The sequence below is a fragment of the Aethalodelphis obliquidens genome, unplaced genomic scaffold (assembly GCF_003676395.1).
Source record: "Aethalodelphis obliquidens isolate GAN/ISIS:26980383/991018 unplaced genomic scaffold, ASM367639v1 scaffold1, whole genome shotgun sequence".
Lineage (NCBI taxonomy): Eukaryota > Metazoa > Chordata > Mammalia > Artiodactyla > Delphinidae > Aethalodelphis > Aethalodelphis obliquidens.
Window position 1 is genome coordinate 96,035,982 of NW_020837945.1, and position 20,319 is coordinate 96,056,300.

General features: G+C 37.4%; 1 protein-coding gene across 2 annotated transcripts in view; it reads right to left on the reverse strand.

Moving 5' to 3' along the window:
• Positions 1-20,047, reverse strand: part of SEC62 (SEC62 preprotein translocation factor) — a 29,482-nt gene extending 9,435 nt beyond the window's left edge. The window contains exons 1-6 of one of the 2 annotated variants that reach the window (XR_003433833.1): positions 19,916-20,044; positions 10,972-11,080; positions 9,841-9,946; positions 3,742-3,946; positions 3,404-3,496; positions 293-353 (exon numbers count right to left, since the gene is read on the reverse strand). Coding sequence is in view for 1 of the 2 variants with exons in the window: in XM_027112109.1 (XP_026967910.1) it covers positions 293-353; positions 3,404-3,496; positions 3,742-3,946; positions 9,841-9,946; positions 10,972-11,080; positions 19,916-19,951 (610 nt within the window). In the remaining variant the exon portion in view is untranslated. Of the gene's footprint in view, positions 1-292; positions 354-3,403; positions 3,497-3,741; positions 3,947-9,840; positions 9,947-10,971; positions 11,081-19,915 lie in introns of both variants that reach the window. The other variant, XM_027112109.1, reaches the window with a different exon arrangement.
• Positions 20,048-20,319: the final 272 nt, after the last annotated feature.

The window sequence follows — 20,319 nt, forward strand, 5'->3', positions numbered from 1 at the left end:
CCAGACCAGGGCTCGAACCCATGTTCCCTGCACTGGCAGGCGGATTCTTAACCACTGCGCCACCAGGGAAGTCCAGTCACTGTATTTCTTTATCTGTGAGTTACCTTTACCATTTTTCTAGCAGGTTGCTAATCTCTTAAAGATGTAGTGCAAATATTCTCCTCAGTTTATCATTTATCTTCTGGCTTTATTTAAAATGTACTTTAAAAAAATAACTATTTTATGTTAAATATTTTCTTTCTGGCTTCTGCGTTGTTTATATCCCTTTCTAAATTTTAGAGATTGTACTTACCAAGGATTAATCCCATGACAAATGTTTTAAAGTGAACTGGGTCATAGATCCACACAAATACCTAGAAGAATCAAGAAACCTCAGTGCTTAAAGTTCTAAGGTTACATTAGAACAGTTACTTCCAACCTCTTAACATATAAGAACTACTTTTAAAGGTAAACAAATTCCAAAGACTATTCCTTTAGTAGCAGTGTTTCTTTTGGTATCCATTCAGTTAGAAAATTATTTTAAAAACTATAAATTACGTAACACAGTTAAGTACATTTCTATGTACTTGCATGCTTTTAACAGTTTACTCCTGTGTGCAAACAATTACTTAACCTAATTACCAGCAATTGTACAGCCTTTTTGCCCCTAATGTAATGATGTATACTGGCATTGAGTAGAGTAGAACCAACTCGTCTAAGAGCACAGTTATGATAGATTCCAGTCAGGCCCTATTAAAGATCCAGCAGCTCTCAATTCCACCCAACTGATGAGAAGCAAAGAACCATTATTAAAGATCTTGCTCAGTGAACATAAAGATTCTATGACTCCCTGCAATAAGTTCATTGCCAGCTCCCCACGGAGGGTCTGTAGCTGCAAAGCTGGGAACCACTGCTTTTAAAGCTTACTTTAGAAAACAGAAATTTACTTCATTTAGAATAATCAGAACTCTGTTCATCATCCATAAAACTCTTAGTTTTATCTCTCAGTTTCTATAAATAACAGTACTCTTCCATTTCCTGGTTCTATTTTTTTTTTTTTTTTTTTTTTGCAGTACGCGGGCCTCTCACTGTTGTGGCCTCTCCCATTGCAGAGCACAGGCTCCGGACGCGCAGGCTCAGCGGCCATGGCTCACCGGCCTAGCCGCCCCGCAGCATGTGGGATCTTCCTGGACCGGGGCACGAACCCGTGTCCCCTGCATCGGCAGGCGGACTCTTAACCACTGCGCCACCAGGGAAACCCTCCTGGTTCTATTTTGACTAGCGCTCTTGGTTACTGCTTTTTGATTTGCTTCTTTTTCTAACATTTCTCTTTTTTAATGCTGCACATTTATCCTGGAAATCGGATCCACAGACATCACTTCTGCCATTTAGCATTCTAAAGAAACAAGTTTTTAAAGATGTTTCCCATCTTCAAAAGTTTCAAAGCCTGCTTCTTTCTACAGAATAAAATCTTAGCCTTTTTGGGAATGCAAGCACCCATGCTTTTGCTCAGGAAAAAGCTTCCTTTGTCTAACAGACCTATAACTCCTTTGCAGTGTACCTGGCAATCTACCAGTCATCCTTCAAGGCTCAGGTCAAGTGTCCAGAATCTCCAGACGCTTCTTATCCTCTCTTGATTAAATTACCTATCCCTAATTGGTATTCTCCCATCATAATACTCACCATGCTGTAATATAGTACAGGCATGGACTATATTATACTGTACTATATAATATATACAGTGTACCTCAGAGGTATTTCCAGTTCAGCTCCAGATCACACAATAATGCATTTTTTTGGGGTTTCCCAGTGCATGTAAAAGTTATGTTTACACTATACTATAGTCTATTAAGTGTGCAATAGTATTAAGTCTAAGAAAACAATGTACATACCCTAAGTAAAAAATAATTTATTGCTAAAAAATGTTAACCATCACCTGAGCCTTTGTTGAGTCTTAATTTTTTTGCTGGAGGAGGGTTTGAAATATTGTGAAAAATACCAAAATGGGACAGACACAAAGTGATCAAATGCTGTTGGAAAAACGGAGTTGATAGACTTAATGCAGGGTTGCTGTAAACCTTCAATTTGCTGAAAACAAAAAAACAAACAAAAAACTTTATCTCTGAAGCACAATAAACAGAAGTACAATAAAATGAGGTATGCCCATACCATGTTTAAACGCTTGTATGCTTGCTAGACTATAAGAGCTTCCAAGAAGATAATTTTATCCTATTTATCATGTTATTCCCAACACCTATAAAAACGACTTCGCATATAGCCAATGCCTGATGTTTAACTGAAGGTATTTGCGCTTTCACATTAAGAAAGACCTGTGGTCTTCTATTACATTGGTTCTTAAGCAGGGGTTCACCAGAATCACCCAGGGATACATTATACAAAACACACACACACATCCATATACACACTCACTTACTATAGATTCCACCCTAGAGATCCTCATGCAAGTATGCCTGGAATGAGCCTAGTGCACATGTTTTGTGAAAAGCCTTCCCAGATATTCAAGCTCATAGCTCCAGGAACCACTGCTTTCTATTTATACTACTTTTGTATTAGGTATAGCAAGAAATTCACAACAACTCAATGGCCAGTATATAAGTAAATGTTTTTGTATTGGTTAAATGACTAAATTAAGTGGTCTTCATGGAAGGCTACAACCATAAAAATTAGCCACTAAATTAAATAAATAAAAATGATCTCCTTGAGTAAAGCATCAAGTAATATTGAAAATTTTAGACCCTGATAGTCGTGTGTCTAACTATAAGAGGCAGAAACCTGTAGGTGTCCCTCCTTAACCATTGTACTTTTTTTCCTTTGATTCTAATGGGAATCTTATACTTTACTGGGCAAATGACCATCCAGTATAAAAAGCATATTTCTAAGACTTTACTGCAGGTAGGCATGACCATATGAGTAGGTTCCGGCCAATGGAATACATGCAGAAATAAAATCGCCAGCTTCCTGGAAAGTATCCTTAAAAAGGAAGCATGTCCCTCATTCTCCTTCCCTCCTCTGGATGCAGATATAAGGCTGGCAGTCATTTTGCACCATGAGGTAATCTTTACTAACTGCCTCACACAGGCGGAAAAGTTCAGATCCACCCTGGAGCTGCCATATCTGCTTACCTTCCGATTTCATTAATGAGAGAGAAACAAGTATCTGTTTTGTTTTAAGCCACTGTTATTTCATGTTTCCTATCTATCATAGACAGCTGAACCCGATTCAGATTGATTTAAAAAAATTTTTATAAATCTAAATTCAGAGACATTCACTTTTAAAAAGTAGATTTTGTATCTACATGGTTAAATTTATCTGAATTACTTCTTTTCTTAGTGAAGGCATCAAAGATAATTCTAAAAACTCCTATGGAAAATTGGATTTCTACTTATAAGCTAGATACTCTCACCTCATTTCCATCCAGAAAAACTTGATCATCATGTGGCTCAAGCTTGAATTTTTTCTTAGTTTCCTTCTTTTTGGGAGTTCCAGGAGTTTCCTCCTATTAAAAAACAAGTTGAATAGAAGAAAACACGTTTGCAAAGAAGCAAAAAGCAATGTAACATCCATATAGTCAAAGTTTCACTATATGAGACACAGAAATCAAAATTCTCAACCACAGTATTTGTAAGAATCCTAATGTGGTTTAAGTGGTTGTTGCGCAATATTTTAAAGTGCTGATACACCAGTAGTGCTAATGTGCAAGTAATAATTTTTTGATTTTTACTTAATTTTAGTTGAAATCACCTTTTTGGATTCTTCCTTTTCACCATCTTTCTTTTTTTCTTTTTCCTTTTTTGTCTTTTCATCCTTTAGATTTTCTTTCTTGCTCTTTTTATCTTCTTCTTTTCCACTTTCAGCTTTTCCTTTCTCTTTTTCTTTTTTTATGTCTTTCTCATACTTCATTTTCATTACTTTTAGTGCCCGATGAAAAAACTGTTTCTTTAAAAGCCTTTGGAAACAAAGATATGACATTACATTCCCTATAAATTATATACAGACTGAAAAGCAAAAATTTCAAGACCTGAATAAAATGAGCAAAGGAAGACACACTGGCAACTCACAAAAGAAATTACAGCTAGTAAGCCCATTGAAGAACAATCAAAAATGTCTAACTGAAAACCTGTGTAGCCAATTTGATTATATGAAAGTTGTCAACCTAATTTTCATTTTTTAACTGTATAATTTAATGAGATTATAGGTTTGGAATTATCCTCAAGTTTTTCTCTAGGTACATTAGGAGTAATCAAGACTGCTTTATTTAAAGTTAAGTCTCAAATTCAAGAGCAGACATAAGTGGTATATAAATATATGGGGAAAATAAATGTAACAGTTTAAGAAATGTTAGCAGATTAAAAATGTGCCCAGGCTTCCCTGGTGGCACAGTGGGTGAGAGTCCGCCTGCCGATGCAGGGGATGCGTGTTCGTGCCCCGGTCTGGGAAGATCCCACATGCCGCGGAGCGGCTGGGCCCGTGAGCCATGGCCGCTGAGCCTGCGCGTCCGGAGCCTGTGCTCCGCAACGGGAGAGACCACAACGGTGAGAGGCCCGCGTACCACAAAAAAAAAAAAAAAAAAATGTGCCCATGATCTGACTGATCCAAATCGTGTCTTCACCTGTCCTTCTTGATGTATTTTTCTTCCCTCCATGTACTTCACTATTCAGCCTGTCACTATAATTAAGTATCTCCAATTAACTAAGGAATAATTAAATATGCTAAGGTGAGATTTCTGGACTCTGAAAACAACACAGTATCAAGTTGAAAACTGTACAATATATGTAGCAGAACAACACCATGTGTTCTTTGCTTCACTAATTTCCCTCAATAAACTGATCTTTCTTCTATTTAGCAGGGGTTATTTTGTTGTTGTTGTTTTTTTTAATATTCCTACTTCAGGGCATTTCCACTGGCTATTCCCTTTATCTAGAATGCTCTTCTCCAAATAAGCATGTCCTTTTGGTCTACTTCCTCACTTCTTTCAAGTCTTCCCTCAAATGTTACCCTCTCTACTAAGCCTACCCTGTTTAAAATTATAAATCTATCCCCCATCCTTCCTCCTGTTTCCTGTTATCCTATCCACAGCATTTATTCTTTTAGTTTAATATACAATTTATAACATGCTTGTTTGCCTTCACTAGACTGTAAACTTCTTAAGAGTAAGATCCTTGCTTTATTCACTTCTTTATCTGATGAATTTAGAAGCTCAGCTGACCCCAAATTAAGTCAACCTTGGCTGCCTCGATCTTTTCTAATCCTACTCAAGAAACTGGTTTAACCTTACCTTTGTCATCTAAAAGCCATCTTTTCAAATCTTATGTTCCAGTTTCAGAGTTCCTGATTTCTTTATTCCTGCCTTGATAAAGTACAACTACCAAAACACAACTAGAAGCTAGGTCCCACTGCCACCATCTGTGCCTGTTAATGGTAACTATCCACCTTTCTATTCAATACCTTCACTGGTGCCTACTCCAGCACATCATACCACTTGCTAACTAGATGCCTCCTTCTTGCCTAAAGACAACTTATTTCTGATCATTATCTTGTGCCCACCTGTGTTTTGACCTGCTTGGCTGGGCTTCTTTCTGCTGCTCAGTTAGGTCCACCCCATGAACATCTCCACAAAGCTAACTTCTAGGTCTCCTCATTTGGACTTTTACTTGTTCAGAAGATCTATACGGCATATACAATTATGCCACTGTCTGAAATGCCCCCAAAGAATCCATCATTAATATCTGCTACACATATACCTATATACATAAACAAGCAAAAATCTGAAATGAGACCCTTAATAATTAACTACTTATGAGTAGAAAGTGAGACTTAAAGAGTAGTGGTGGGTATTTGAATATGAAGGGGGATCTTTAATTTTTACTACTTCAGAACTTCTTACAAAAATTTATAATGAAAATATTCTAATCTCTATTTTTGCACTTAGATGATTTCCAGATTTCCTATCAGGATCATTCATTACAACTTCACACATTACTGACCGCAGATGTACTAACACCACAGCACTAGTTTCTGCAAAACCCCCCACCCCAGTCAATAATGTGTTAATATGAAAACAAAAATACATCTTATTCATTGTATGTTAATTGAAAACGAGCATTTCATACTACAGTTCGTATTATAGCTCTCCATATAGTAAGAGTACATGTACACACAAACACAGATACTTGAGTATATAGTCTCAAATGGTAATATAATTATCCATGAAGCAACATTATTGGTAATTTGGATTTTCTTCTGTATCATTTTCAAAATTTTCTCAAATTTACTTTAGTGAAAAAAAATGTTCTTAATAAAGAAATAAACAATTAAAAAATATAAACCATAGAACTTTAGGAGAAAAAAAAAAATCCTTCCCTTGACAAGCAGATACAGAAGAGCACAGAATCAGCAGGAACACCTGCTTCTGTTACTCCTCCTGTACAGCTGCCCCAACCCCTTGAGAGAAAAGAAGACTATTAACCAATCAAATTGGTCTTGAGAAGTTCACATTCAAGTAGATGGGTTCAGATATCACCTCTACCACATAACGAGCTATGTAGTATTGGGTAAGTTACTTAATTTTAGTGTATTTCTAAAATGGGGTATAAATGAGAAGCATGTAGATTGTTTAGTGTGGTGCCTGGCATGCATGTTCTCAATGTTAGCCATTACTACCGCTGTAGCAAAATCTTGAATTTCATTTAATATTGATAGTTATGGAAAACACAAACACATTTGGTTTTATAAATAGTTACATTATACCCTCATTCCATTCATTAATAAGTAGAATCATTCACTTATTCCTTGATAGTTCCTTAGAGAATGCCTACTTCAATTCACTCTATGCCTCAAAAAATGAGATGACATTTACTATTGTAATAAAATCAGTGCCTCCATTTATTTAGCTTTAAACACACTGTATAGTACAGATCATCTACATAAACTCTGACATTTTCACAGACTACTCATACTTTCCTATCACAGTATGTTCTGTGCCCTCTGCCAGGATCAAATGTCCACTCTCCTATTGTTTGCTGGGTAATCACCTATTTCTGTTTCAAAATTTGATTAAAACGTATTCCCTGAGAGGCCATTCTTGAAGTTTCCCCATTTCTGTCTTTCTTACAGAACACACTGTATTGTAATTAGTCACAAATCTTCTCTAACAGATGAAAATATGTGCTTTGGAGGCAGAAACCAAGTCACAATTATCTCTGTATTCCTGAGGCCTGGCCTATAATAGATATTTGATAAGTATTTCTAGAATAAATGAATGGATTAAAAGCAGCTTGTAAAAAGTTATTAAATTGCTTATTATTCTTCTTCACCTCTTAATTTTTTTTACCAGGTTTAATAAATGTTTATTAAATGCCAGACATATGTTTAGGACCTTCACTTATCTGACAATGGTGAATGCCCACATTGTGCTAATTGCTGTGGAGTTACAATAAAGTATAAAACAGTCCTCCAATTGCCTTCAGATTTAGCAGGCAAGAAAAACTAACACACATGCAACAATTCTATTTAAATAGTTAAGGACTAAACTGTATGCTATTACCTTTATAAATTCTGTAGAACATTAGTTTAATGTGGGCTAGAGGATCTGGGGAATACTAGATGGTAGAGATGGAATTTGAGAGATATTTATATTGAGAGGCAGGCAGGATAGAGGAAGAACTGTTTGCAGAAAATGGCAAGTTATTATCAAAGAAAGCCCAGAAGAGAGAATGAGTATGGTATATGAATGAGAGTGAGAAGGACACTACTGGACTGGGGGGTTGGAGATGCAAAGTCACTAGGAGGGTTAGGATGATGCTAGCTAAAAGGCTGAAGAGTCTGTACTTGAAATAGGCCATAAAGAGGCACATCCTACAGTTTCCTGTTTTCCTTTGTTTTTCCTTAGACTCCCTCAAGACTTCAGAAAATGAGACAGGACAAGTGTCCCTTTGTGGTTTTGCCTGTAGTCAGGCAGGAACCCATGAGGGCTGGCCATCATGAGGTCACCATGGTTATTATTAGAAGTGGCTTTGAAAACTTTAGGTAGTTATGCTTCTCTCTCTTAGTGCAAAAAGGACACAAAAAGCTTGATATGAATGGGAATAACATATACAACAAAAAGTGAGTGTATTGCTAGGACAATCTCTGTACTAAGGTTTTTTTTGCTTTTCATATAACGAAGTATCAAGTCTCCTAAAAGGCCAAGTGAAGTGTATTAATACTGGCTGCTCTCCTCAGAGATTTGGGCTCAGATTTAATATTCAAATAGTATTGACAGGTTAATCCTTCATTTTAATTTTTGCTTCATTAAATCCATCATCATTTTGGAGGAGACAGTATAGTGCAGTGGTTAAGAGCATGGACTATGAAGTCAGATTGTTGGATTTAGAATTCTGGCTCAGCCACTTACTAGCTGTGTGACCTTGGATAAGTGATTTAACTTCTCTGTTTCTGCATTTATAGCATCTTTTAATTTTTACACTATATATATAAAAAATAAGTCTGTTTTGAGGCAGGCAGGGAAATTTGCACTTTGGAGTTCTAATACACAGATGGCTGTAAAGGAAAATACCGACTACACCACTGTTAGCTAATCCCTGCCCCGACAATGAAATTTCCATTGTTTCTGAAAGGTCCATTAGTGACTCTAGATTTTGGCAGCTAGGAATTTTTTTTTTTGGCTGTGCAATGTGGCTTGTGGGATCTTAATTCCCCGACCAGGGATCAAACCTGGGACCGTGGCAGTGCAAGTGTGGAGTCTTAACCACTGGACTGCCAGGCAAGTCCCCGGCAGCTAAGAATTTTAAGAAATAGTTAATAATTCTTCAACTTTACAGTTTTAGAAACCAGGTTGTAAAATAGTGGTTTTTAAGAGGGGTCTCATGTGGCTGATACTTTAAATGCCATTAAGCAATATATTAGTAAATGCTATGTGTATCTCCCTGCTAAGCATATAAAATAATCTAAAATGTCAAATTCCCACCAATTACAAAATTTAGTGTCACAAAAACAAAATTTGATATACTAACATCTTAATAAATATGTTTAAGTAGTAAATAAACCAAGGGAAAAGTTGGAAAAAAAAAAAAAAACCCAGCATACTTCTTTCCAAGAGAAAAGTGATTTTTTTTGGGCTGCGCCACGCAGCATGTGGGATCTTAGTTCCCTAACCAAGGATTGAACCTGTGCTCCCTGCAGTGGAAGCGAGAAGTCCTAACCACTGGACCGCCAGGGAATTCCCCAGAAAAGTGATTTTTTTTGTACACCATTCACCATGAAAAGTTTTTCCCAAAGGAGAAGTACTTACTATAAAAAACATGGATATGTTACTGAACTGTCTATACTTCATCTTGGAATGAAGAAAAGACAGATGTTTCAGCTGCCTTGATTTCACAAGGAATATATTAGTAATCACAAATAAAATAGGGAAGGGTACCTGGCTAATGGCTCAGTAGGCGCTGAAAAAACAAAACAAAACAGGGACAACAGGTCTATTAGGAATCTCTGACAAAGTTTTGGAAAAGATTCCCCAACTTTTGCTCTAGAAAAGAAAGAACTTTTTTGTTCACGACAGGCACTGGTATATGATTTTTATTGCTGATCCTTCAGTTCAGTCAGCCTGGCAAATGTACAAATGTAACAGAACACAAATAAAAGTTATAAAAATATGATAGCCTAACACCAAATAAATTCATTTCCAGAAGTACTGAAGAAATCCAGGTTACATGTAAAAGCTATACTTGAGCTATGCTGTAATAGCACTATACTTAATGATGAAATAGGGAAGGAGCTTCAGGACCATGGAGAATATTTTTAAATTACTATTTATATTATCCTTCACTAAGAAATAAAAACTACCTGTTGCAGTAGTCAACCACAGACTCCCTCGTTGTAAATAAAGCTTCCTCTCCTTTCTTGGCCTTCGCCCACTTTGAATCCAAAAGGCAATCCACTGCTTTTGAAGCTAAAGAAGAAATTTATTATTTTAAATTTAGTATACAGCAGGATTTGTGCCTATCTAAACAATATTCTATAAGGCAAATTTCAACATTCTGGCATCCGAAAATAAAACCAAGTTCAACAGAAAATTTAAGTCTGACATAATGATGACAAATAGTTCCTCAAAACCTCAATTTGTGAAACATACTGATTAAGCACCTTTCTTAAAGTAATGCTCTGAAATAAATGACATTCAAAAATACTAACTAAAGATAAATTAATGAGAAAATGTTCTTTAAAAAATTCAAAATAAATGTAAATAACACTCTTATCAAATAATCATAATATGGGATAAACAAACCAAAAATCTTCCTCTACCACAGTAACAGAAATTCTGTCACCAAGCTTTATTGTAACCCACTGAGGAATAAGCTCTGAAACAATCTACTGTCATTGGAAGAAGCTAAATATATGAGATGTGAAAAAACCAGCATATCTATTTTTATAAACTTTTAAGGACTATCAAAATCATTAATCATAACACTGAAGAGATGATAAATAAATTTCTTCCCAATAATAGGTAATTCAACCTTAATTGATCAGACAGGCAAACTCAACAACTATTGATTTATAAGCTATGGGACAATATTACAGATAATATTAGCTTATTATGAAGTTGTTTAGATTATGTGAATAACAAACACTCCTAAGTTGGTTCTGACACACTTGTTTCACACTGAATTCTATGCCAGAGTTTTACAAAAAGAGTATCGTTAAGTACATGTACTATCTGAATAGAAGTTAGTGTTAGTACTGAAAATAAATCCTATTTTAAAAATTTCCAAGAAACGTTATTAAAAAGCACTTTCTTTTATTTTTATTTACATTTTCAATCATGAAATGAAAGAACAGGATAATCAATTGTCATATGCTCATCATCTAGCTTCACCAATCATGCTTGGAGAGCATTTTTAAAATATCTACCTATCCCCAAATTAGGTATCTTCGTAAGATATGCACACAAATATAATTTTATTGATGTAATCCTACCAATAAAATAATCAACCCGGTGACCCATCATATTGGTGGACTTTGTTGGACAGTTAAATCGAAGAAACTTGGCTACAGCCTTCTCTTCTTTAGATGGTTCACCAACTTCCTGCAAAGTAAGAATATTAATTTAATGTAATCATTTACTTATGACATTGATATACTGAAGAATAATTTACAGATCTCTTCCGAAAATCTTTTTAAGTTTAGTACAGGCCTTTCTTTCAAGCTTTTTCTGGAGCAGACCTGGTAATGTATACAGAAGACAGAATGGAGATTTTTTTTGCGGTACGTGGGCCTCTCACTGTGGTGGCCTCTCCCGTTACGGAGCACAGGCTCCGGACGCGCAGGCTCAGCGGCCATGGCTCACGGGCCCAGCCGCTCCACGGCATGTGGGATCCTCCCGGACAGGGGCAGAACCCGTGTCCCCTGCATCGGCAGGCAGACTCTCAACCACTGTGCCACCAGAGAAGCCCCTGGAATGGAGATTTTTAAAATCATGTTTTTCAAATACAAGTTGATAGGGCCCAAACCTGTCTGCCTCTTGGCCTCAGCTACAAGGCATTTATTTTGAGTTGTTTTTCCAGTATGGTAATCATTTTGTACCAGTTCACCTTCACTCTTGCCTGGTCTCTTTTTAAAAGCCGTAATGCAGTAATTCAAAATATTAAGAGGTTGTCAATAGTGAGTGCCCAAATGTCAAAGTAAGTAGAAACAGGTGCCATAAATAAATGTTAAATAACAGCCAAAGCCATGTACCTTGAACAACGGACAACAGATTGCAGGAGGAGTTCTCAAATTAACCAAAGACAGCTGTCCCAGTGTGGTCCCAGATACAAACTACTATCAGAGATGCTGAAGATTTGTATTCTCTTCCCTTTCCCCTGTGGTTACAGATTCCAGATACTGTCAGGGAATCTTTTCTCACCTTGCCTTTCTTCTTTTCTTTCTGAACGGGGTAAAGCAAAAATAAAGATGCAGGGCTTCCCTGGTGGCGCAGTGGTTGAGAGTCCACCTGCCGATGCAGGGGACACGGGTTCGTGCCCCGGTCCGGGAAGATCCCACATACCGCGGAGCGGCTAGGCTCGTGAGCCATGGCCGCCGAGCCTGCGAGTCCGGAGCCTGTGCTCCGCAACGCGAGAGGCCACAACAGTGACAGGCCCATGTACAACAACAAAAAAAAAATGCAACAGACAAATAAATTACAATCTCATTTAAGAACTGATTAATGGAAGGGCACAAAGAGTTTTGGAAAGGCTGCTTCAATCCTTCCCTGTTTTCTTTTTTCCATTCCCTCCTCCAAACTTTCTACCAGCTTCATTGTTTATCATTCCCCATCTTGCTTTTATTTCCTTACATTCTGAACTTATGTTCCTGTCTACTTATTCTCCCCACTCATATACTGAAGAAAATTAGGTCAGTCTATGTTTGCATATATCTTTTATATATATACTTTTAGTTGTCTTATTGCTGTAAGCTATCATAATAAAAGTACTGTCTTTAATTACATGTTTAAGCACAGTACACAGAGCACTCAAGCAATATTTCTAGCAATATACAATTTAAATGTGAATGATTTCAGGAAAGGCTATTTCTTAAGATGAATAAAGTGCCAAATAATAGTAAAGAATTATCTGCCAAGAATCTAGTATGCCGAGAAAAATTAATGCTGAAGACAGTTATGTTTTAGGCAAGACATTCTAATAACACAAAACAGGAAAAATAAACTCTCTAAATCATCTATCTTTACGTCAGTTTTCCCACAGATTTCAAGTTAGTTTGCATTCAGTTATGTTTGTTGAAAATAAGGAACAACTAACAAGTAAAAGTTTCAACTTTAATTTTATCCTGAAGAGGAGTAATTTGTGAGATGAAGCGAAAATCTGTGCCGTGGTTGCTGGATCACCTGGCAGCTACTTCTCGTATTTCCTTCTTTGCACTTCCCAACTCCTCTACTTCCAACAGCCAATTAACAATGCATGATTCTTATACTCTCGTATTACCCCACTTGTGGGTTACTATTTGTGACAGTAAAAATTAAAAGCCTGCACAACACTGTATATCAACTATACTCCAATATACAATAAAAATTTTAAAAAAGAAAAAAAAAAGCCCAAACCATTCAATCCAAATGAAAACTATAGTAAAAACCAAATATTTATGTGATTAAAAGACCTTTAGTTTTATATATAAAAACACATATCACAAAAAAATAGAATCTTAAAAAACTGTAAATTCAAAATTTAACACTCCAAGTTCAGTAACATCTACAATGTTCATAATTATTTAATCTGGGTCCTAGTCACAAAATATAGTTTCTGACAAACTAAAAATTCTATATTTCGGTTTTTGAAATCACACTAAAATTATTAACATACATGTTAGTATATGTTAAACGATAGCATTTAATTATGTCTGTGTAACGCACTGCATTTCTAGGAGGCTCATCTATTAATAAATAATATCCTATATAGTCACGTACAGCCTAAAAAGTAATACTATATAAATAGATGGAAATAATGAGATACTAAAATTGGCTTTATAGAAACCAATTCTATTTTATAATCACACCCATATATGTTCAATTTTTCCCTCAGTTGATACAACTGTTGCCAATTTAAAGATTTATCCAATTAACTGATAACTTGTTACTGGGATATGCTTGATTAAAAATGGTATGTGGGGGAGAAGTCTCAATAAACATAAATTGTTCAAATGCATACTTACTGAGTGTTTACCCTATAATAACTCTGGGTGCTACTGTTAATACCAAAAATTTGTTAAGGCATGATACCTCCACTTTGTTACAACCTTCCAAAACAACTACTGTTATTTTCCAAAATGAGTGGTAGAAAAAATATTTTAGGAGTACAAAAGGAGTGAGATTATCAATGTGGATGAGAATAGCTATGAAAGACCTCTTGGAAGAGGGACCTGGATTTTGAAAGATGAACATATTTGGGATAAGCTGAATGAATAGCATAAACATACTGTGGCTAAAAATGAGCATAAAATTTGGCTCTAGTAGAGACAAGTTAGGAAGAATTGTGAGGTTAAGTATGTATAATAGGGCTAAACAGTATTCAAGGCAGTCTAAGAAATTTCAAATTTACTCCTTAAGTCACAGAAACTAGGGTTTGAATAGAAGGAGGACAAAATGAGAAAAAAAAATGACTTAGACACTATTTTGGAGCCTGTATGTAGAATGAACTGGGGGAAAAAAGCACAAGGCAGGAAAACTACTTAGTATTCAAGTAAGATGTGATGTGATACTAGACTAGGAATGGGAAGGATTTTGACATTTGAAACATTTCAAATGTACAACAGATAGGACTCAATGATAAAAGATGAATGAAATGGCTTAGTAAAAGATGTCAGACTTCTAATTTGATCAACTGAAAGGACAGTTTTTCAATTAACAGAAATTTGGGAGGAAGGTGATTCTGGGGGAAAAACAATCACATCAACTTTAGGCATGACAAGTCTACACTCATACTAACACTCAAACCATTTACTGAACACAGGCATACAGGTACTAATCTACTGATTGTTGATAAGAGGCATCAGACGTAAAATCTATTAGAATACCCAAGAAACTGAAAAGTCCATTCTATTATTATATAATAGGGAATCTGATAATACATGAATCCACATTTTAAAACCTCATTTTAACAATTAACTTCAAGTTCACCAAACTCTTTTCCACAACTGCAAAAACAGACTCAAGTATTCTCTTTGCATTCCCTTCCCCCTCCTTGGTAAAGGCACTACAAAGCAAGAATGAAGTGAACAGACCCAGAAAACATGGACTTGGATAATCTCTCCCAACCAGACACAGTTACTTATTCATTGATACTTTCTTAAAGTATCAGTTAACTTCCCTTAAACATCTGACTAGAAAAGTAGTGAATTCTATCAACATATTGGTACAACAGAACTGATTCCTTCCTTGCTCCTCCTTCAAGTTCAAATCCTTAAAAAGTTTCTATTATCCTCTGTGAAATATTATGAAATATTCATTATACCACATATAAGTTATACATACTGTAGACTGTCTCTAACAGTATAGAATTTGTGCCATCTGCTGGGGCTTTAAAGTCAGAAAGAAAGACTGCTACAGAAGAGCACCAAGAGAATATGACCTTGGGAAGCTAGTAATATAGAAGAGCCTGCCATGGAATCTTCATTCTCACTGCTCCCCTGCTGCAGGCTAAAACAGTCTTATCCTCTTCCTGTTTATACATTAGACTAAAGTACTTCCCCTCTTTGTTCCCTTTTGATGTGAAGAAATATTCAGAATATTTTCCTAACTTTTCTAGAAACCCTCTGACAAAAAGTGAAGGCCTTTTGCGAATAACATCACCCACTAACCAAGAGAAACCAGCTCATCGAGCCTTGAATGAAGAGAACTTTGTAGCTCAGTGAATGAGCTCAAATGTCTTAGAATGAGGAAGCAAAGAACCAGTACGTTCTGAGGCTGGACTGCCAACCCAAACACCAAGATGCCGGGTGTTGCAACCCTTAATCCAAAATTACAAAAATTGAAAGTTTGGGTAGAACATTCTTTTTAAATTACTTAACAAATATTTTTATTTTAGAATACTTCAACACTCAAATACTACAATGAAACTGGGGTTACCATTTCTAACTATATATTATTTTTGGTACTTAAGATAATCTTTTTGAGAAAAAAAATATTAGATCAAGAGTCAGTAAGCCATGGACTTCAATCTCACAGAATTTTTGACTTAGAATTTGTTTTCCCCATCCTCCCACCCCCAAAACGACTAGAATTTTTAAAAATTGTTATATTCAATAGAAATAAGCTTAGGTAATAAATAAGCTTGTTGAATGAACTGAGCAAAAGAAAAAGATTAGTTCACCAACTGTCAATTTGTATCTTTATACAAACAGTATAAAATATTCGTGAAAATGTAAATAGGTTAACAGGTTAAAATCTGAAAGCTGGAGGAGATCTTAGATAAATCCTTTGCTTAAAGTCACACAGTATGTTACTAACAGAGCTTTACAAGAGTCTCTGTATCTTGACTTTGGCAGTGCCCTTCTAACATCCCCCAGCCCCTGCCATTGTAAGCCCTTCATTAAGCCTCTGGGGGGAGTTTTTCCACTTAGGACTGGCTTCCTGGGTTCCATCTCTTTTCTTCAGAAAGTCCCAGAGTCAGAGCGCATAATCCTAAACTTGGCCTTTTCTGAAATTTAGCATATTGGTTCGTGATATGTCAGGGTTTTACTGACAGGGAGACAGATGTGTGCAACAAAGTTAACTGAGATGCAGGTATTATAAAATTTCTAGGAATGAATAAGCCATTTCAATGTCCCAAAACTCAACTAGAAACTTTACACATAAGCAGAACACTAAACGGGATGAGCCTCTTTAGCAGGGACAAGTCTCGTTAAGTCTTTGTTGTACAATTTAATATAAAGATGGCAAGATTAAAGTATGTCAAAACAATTTATTTTTTATTTTATCAATGGTGCAGTGGAATGAACATTCAACTGGAATTAGAAGACTTGGTCTAAATCTGGTTTTACTATCTTGATGAGTGACCCTGGGTCAAGCCACATATCCTCACTGAACCTCAGTGTATCTGTAAAATGATGTTAACGGTTTAGATCAATATGTTTTATACCTAGTAATGCTTTTAGATCTAGGTCCTAAAAGTAGCTTAAGGATGAGGGATAATGGTAGTGAAGTAGTGGGGTACTGAGGTGATAGGGCTTTGGGCCCACCCCTCTGCTTTTACATAAGAGCTGCATTTGTGCAAAAAGATTCCAAAAACCCCTACTGCTTGAAAGTCGTTTTCAACTCTAAAATTTCATGGTACTAGGATTCTCAATTAACCCTTCTAGTAAGCAGCACTTTGTTAACCTATAAGCACTGATTTTAATGTTCTTAAAAACTTACATAATTGCATTTCTTAGAAAACTTACAATTATTTACTTTCAAATGTTTTATTAATTTGAATTGAGATCACTCTCACTTGAGAATCTCAATCATGAAAACTTTGCAATATAACGTCAGTGAACACGCAGCTCACTTTTGGTTTTCAGTGACCAGTAAAGTGAGTCCAAGAAGGAAATGTGACAAAATAGTCTTCTTGCTTCCAACTTTGATGGAATACCAGAATCTAAAATTAGGCTACATTAGAAAAAGCATACAGGGCTTCCCTGGTGGTGCAGTGGTTGAGAATCCGCCTGCCGACGCAGGGGACATGGGTTCGAGCCCTGGGCCGGGAAGATCCCACATGCCGCGGAGCAACTAAGTTCGCGTGCCACAACTACTGAGCCTGTGAGCCACAACTACTGAAGCCTGCACACCTAGAGTCCATGCTCTGCAACGAGAAGCCACCACAATGAGAAGCCCGTGCACCACAATGAAGAGTAGCCCCCGCTCACCGCTACAGAAAGTGCGCGTGCAGCAACGAAGACCCAATGCAGCCAAAAATAAATAAAATAAATTTTTAAAAAAAGAAAAAGCATACAAATTAACTACTTTTTAAAACCCTGAACTTGTTTGTATCAATCATTTCCCCCAATATACAAATTACAATTCAAGGTCAGTAAATCTACTAAACATAAAAATCTTTTCTAAACATGAAACATCAAGTAGCAACAGGAAACTGAGTTAATATTACAGATCTTTTTGCCCAGAGTCTCACAATAGAATTTTTTCTGTAACTTCAACTCTGAATTTGGTCATTACGTTTGATCTTTTTGTCTAAAGTAATGCCAATATTATAGAGTTTCTGATTCTCTGGAGGGAAAAAAACCAAGGAGTTTTATAAGGTATTGTACACTTTTATTAATCTGTTGACACTGCACGGTAGTACTCCAGGTAGCACTCCCAAGATCTCCACAACATTTTACATAGCACAGCTATGTAGAAAACTTGGAGGAGGTGAAAAATGTTATTTATTTTCACTTAGCAGTATACCAACTTGATTTTTAACAATCAGATCCTCACACACTTATCTAATCCCCAACTAAACAACAGTAAGTAAATAGCCATTCTTTATGGAACTCACAACTCAAAGGTTTATTTACTGAATAGATAACTGTTAATTTTTCTTCAGCATATCAGCATGCTTAACAAAAACCAAAACAAATTATCCTAAAGCCTTCATCCCTGGGGGAAGGGGAAAAAGGAGTTATGTGCTAAGCACTCTTTCAATAGCTTTTATAACCTTTAATAACAAGTCACCCACGCACCTATTTTTTCCACAACAACCCAATGAGGATATTTTTTTAAGGTAAATATTCCTTCTTATGGATTTGGAAATAGAGGAAAAAAGTTAAGTAACTTGACCAAAGTTACACGGCCAATAATTATTGACACTGGGGTACAAACAGGCACAAGTTTTAGCTCCCAGTCACTACCACTACTATACAGGTTTTTAAATCTATCTTTCTGCTTAATATGAGATCACAATTGAAATAGAGCAGGTATTCAAAGTGAATTAGGATCACCTTTACAACAATATTAAACAACAGTTGAAACTGTAAAAACAATGTTTATTTAAGGCCATAAAATATACCATGTGTGTAAATATAAGTCCAGTAAGTCCTAATTTGATAACTTCAATACAAATTCTAATAAAAGTATATTTTGTATCCATACCTGACCAATAACACTAAATTTTGAAAGACTAGAAACAGTATAATTAGAAACTTCTTTCATAATAACCTTAAGCCTTGGTTTTATGACCTGTCTGAACTTGTGGGGCAATTGTCTCTGGTCCCCTTCTGTACTCTTTTTGAAACTACTTTCTTATTTCTGCCTAATTCTAAAATTCTAAATTTACTGATCACTGGCATCTTTTTTTCCCTAGTACTTCAAAGTTTTCAGGAGAATTTTAACTTGCATAGCTCAAATCACCTGTGGTGTAAGTCAGTTAAGTGATAAAAATGGGGGAAAAAACATTAGAAACATTCATCTAAGCAATGAAATAGTAAGGAACAAAAAGACAATGACGAGTGTAACAATTTGTGATTAGTATATTAACAGTTTACAACACGCCATCAATTTATGACGACATATGAAGGTTTCTAAGCACAGGAGCTAATAAGGAGACAACAAAACATCCTGAGTCTAAGATGTTCCCCATATTTAATCCTCTCGGCAAAGAGCAAGAACAACAGGGGGAAAACTGCAAGAAGAAATACACAGATGACATGCATGTGGAATGAGGGAGGGATGCTATGTAGGTTATGAGGATGACACACTGGCATGTGAAAGGTTTCTGGGCGGGACCCGCTCTTTGCAGTACCAAGGGAGTTTTGTTTATTTACACTGTGTCGCTGAAAGAAAGCCGGAAAGCTTCAGTTGGACGTTTAAGTTAATAACTGTGAGGAAAAAGGAGGCTGCACGCAAACGAACATCTGGATACGCAGATCGCCGCCTGGGCCCCTGGGGCAGCTGACCAAACCCCGATCACTGCCCCCTCCTACGGTCCTTCTATCTGCGCACGAAGAACGGGCAGCTTTAGGTCAGTCCTCCGCCTCCTTCTACCCTAATTATCGCGGCCTTAATTTCGGGACAGCTAAGGCGAAAGGATGGCGTGGAGAAGAAAGGGGAGGAGCCCGGGGAGGGTCGGTGTCTGAGCTCGGAGGACGCGGACCTCCCAGCACAGGCCCAGGCCGGCAACGACAACGACAACGCCGCCGCCGCCGCCACCGCCACCGCCACCCTGGGCTGGCGGCCGCGCCTCCCGCCTTCCGCCGCTGCCCCAGCACCTCCGCCTCGGTCTCCGCCGTCCCCAACACCGCCCTTCCTCAGGCCCCTCAAAACGACTCAGCCCGCAACCGGCGACCTCGCGGGGGAACCCCACCCCACCTCGTCCTCGATTTCGCCCACCCTTCCCGGGAGCTTTCCCTGCGTCTTCCACTTCCGAGAGTCCCCTATCCCAGGGCTCGGCTTTGCTACCTGAATCCGCTTCTTGTGTCGCCTGCGTTCCGCCATGTTGGCCGCTCCGCCCGGTTCCCTCTGACGTGGAAGTAGGCGGGGGCGGTGGAAATATCGCGATAGCGCGCCGCGGGGCTGTTATGTAATCTACCGGCTGGCGCCGGAGCGGGGAGGCTGGCGAGAGGCCGGTACTAGGCGGGCTCGGCGGGTCTTGGCTGCGCTTTCTCTCCCCTCTTTCCTTGGCTCCTTTTGTTGCAGGAACTGGAAATCGCTGGGACCAGAAGGAAGTTGAGAAGTGGATCAAAGAACAGGAGGACTGGAAAGAGTCCTTGGTCCTCAAACCTGACTGGGCATCTGAATCACCTGGGAAGCTATTAAAATACAGATTCCTGGGGCCCCATGCTCCTCGGAGTCAGTAGGTTTGG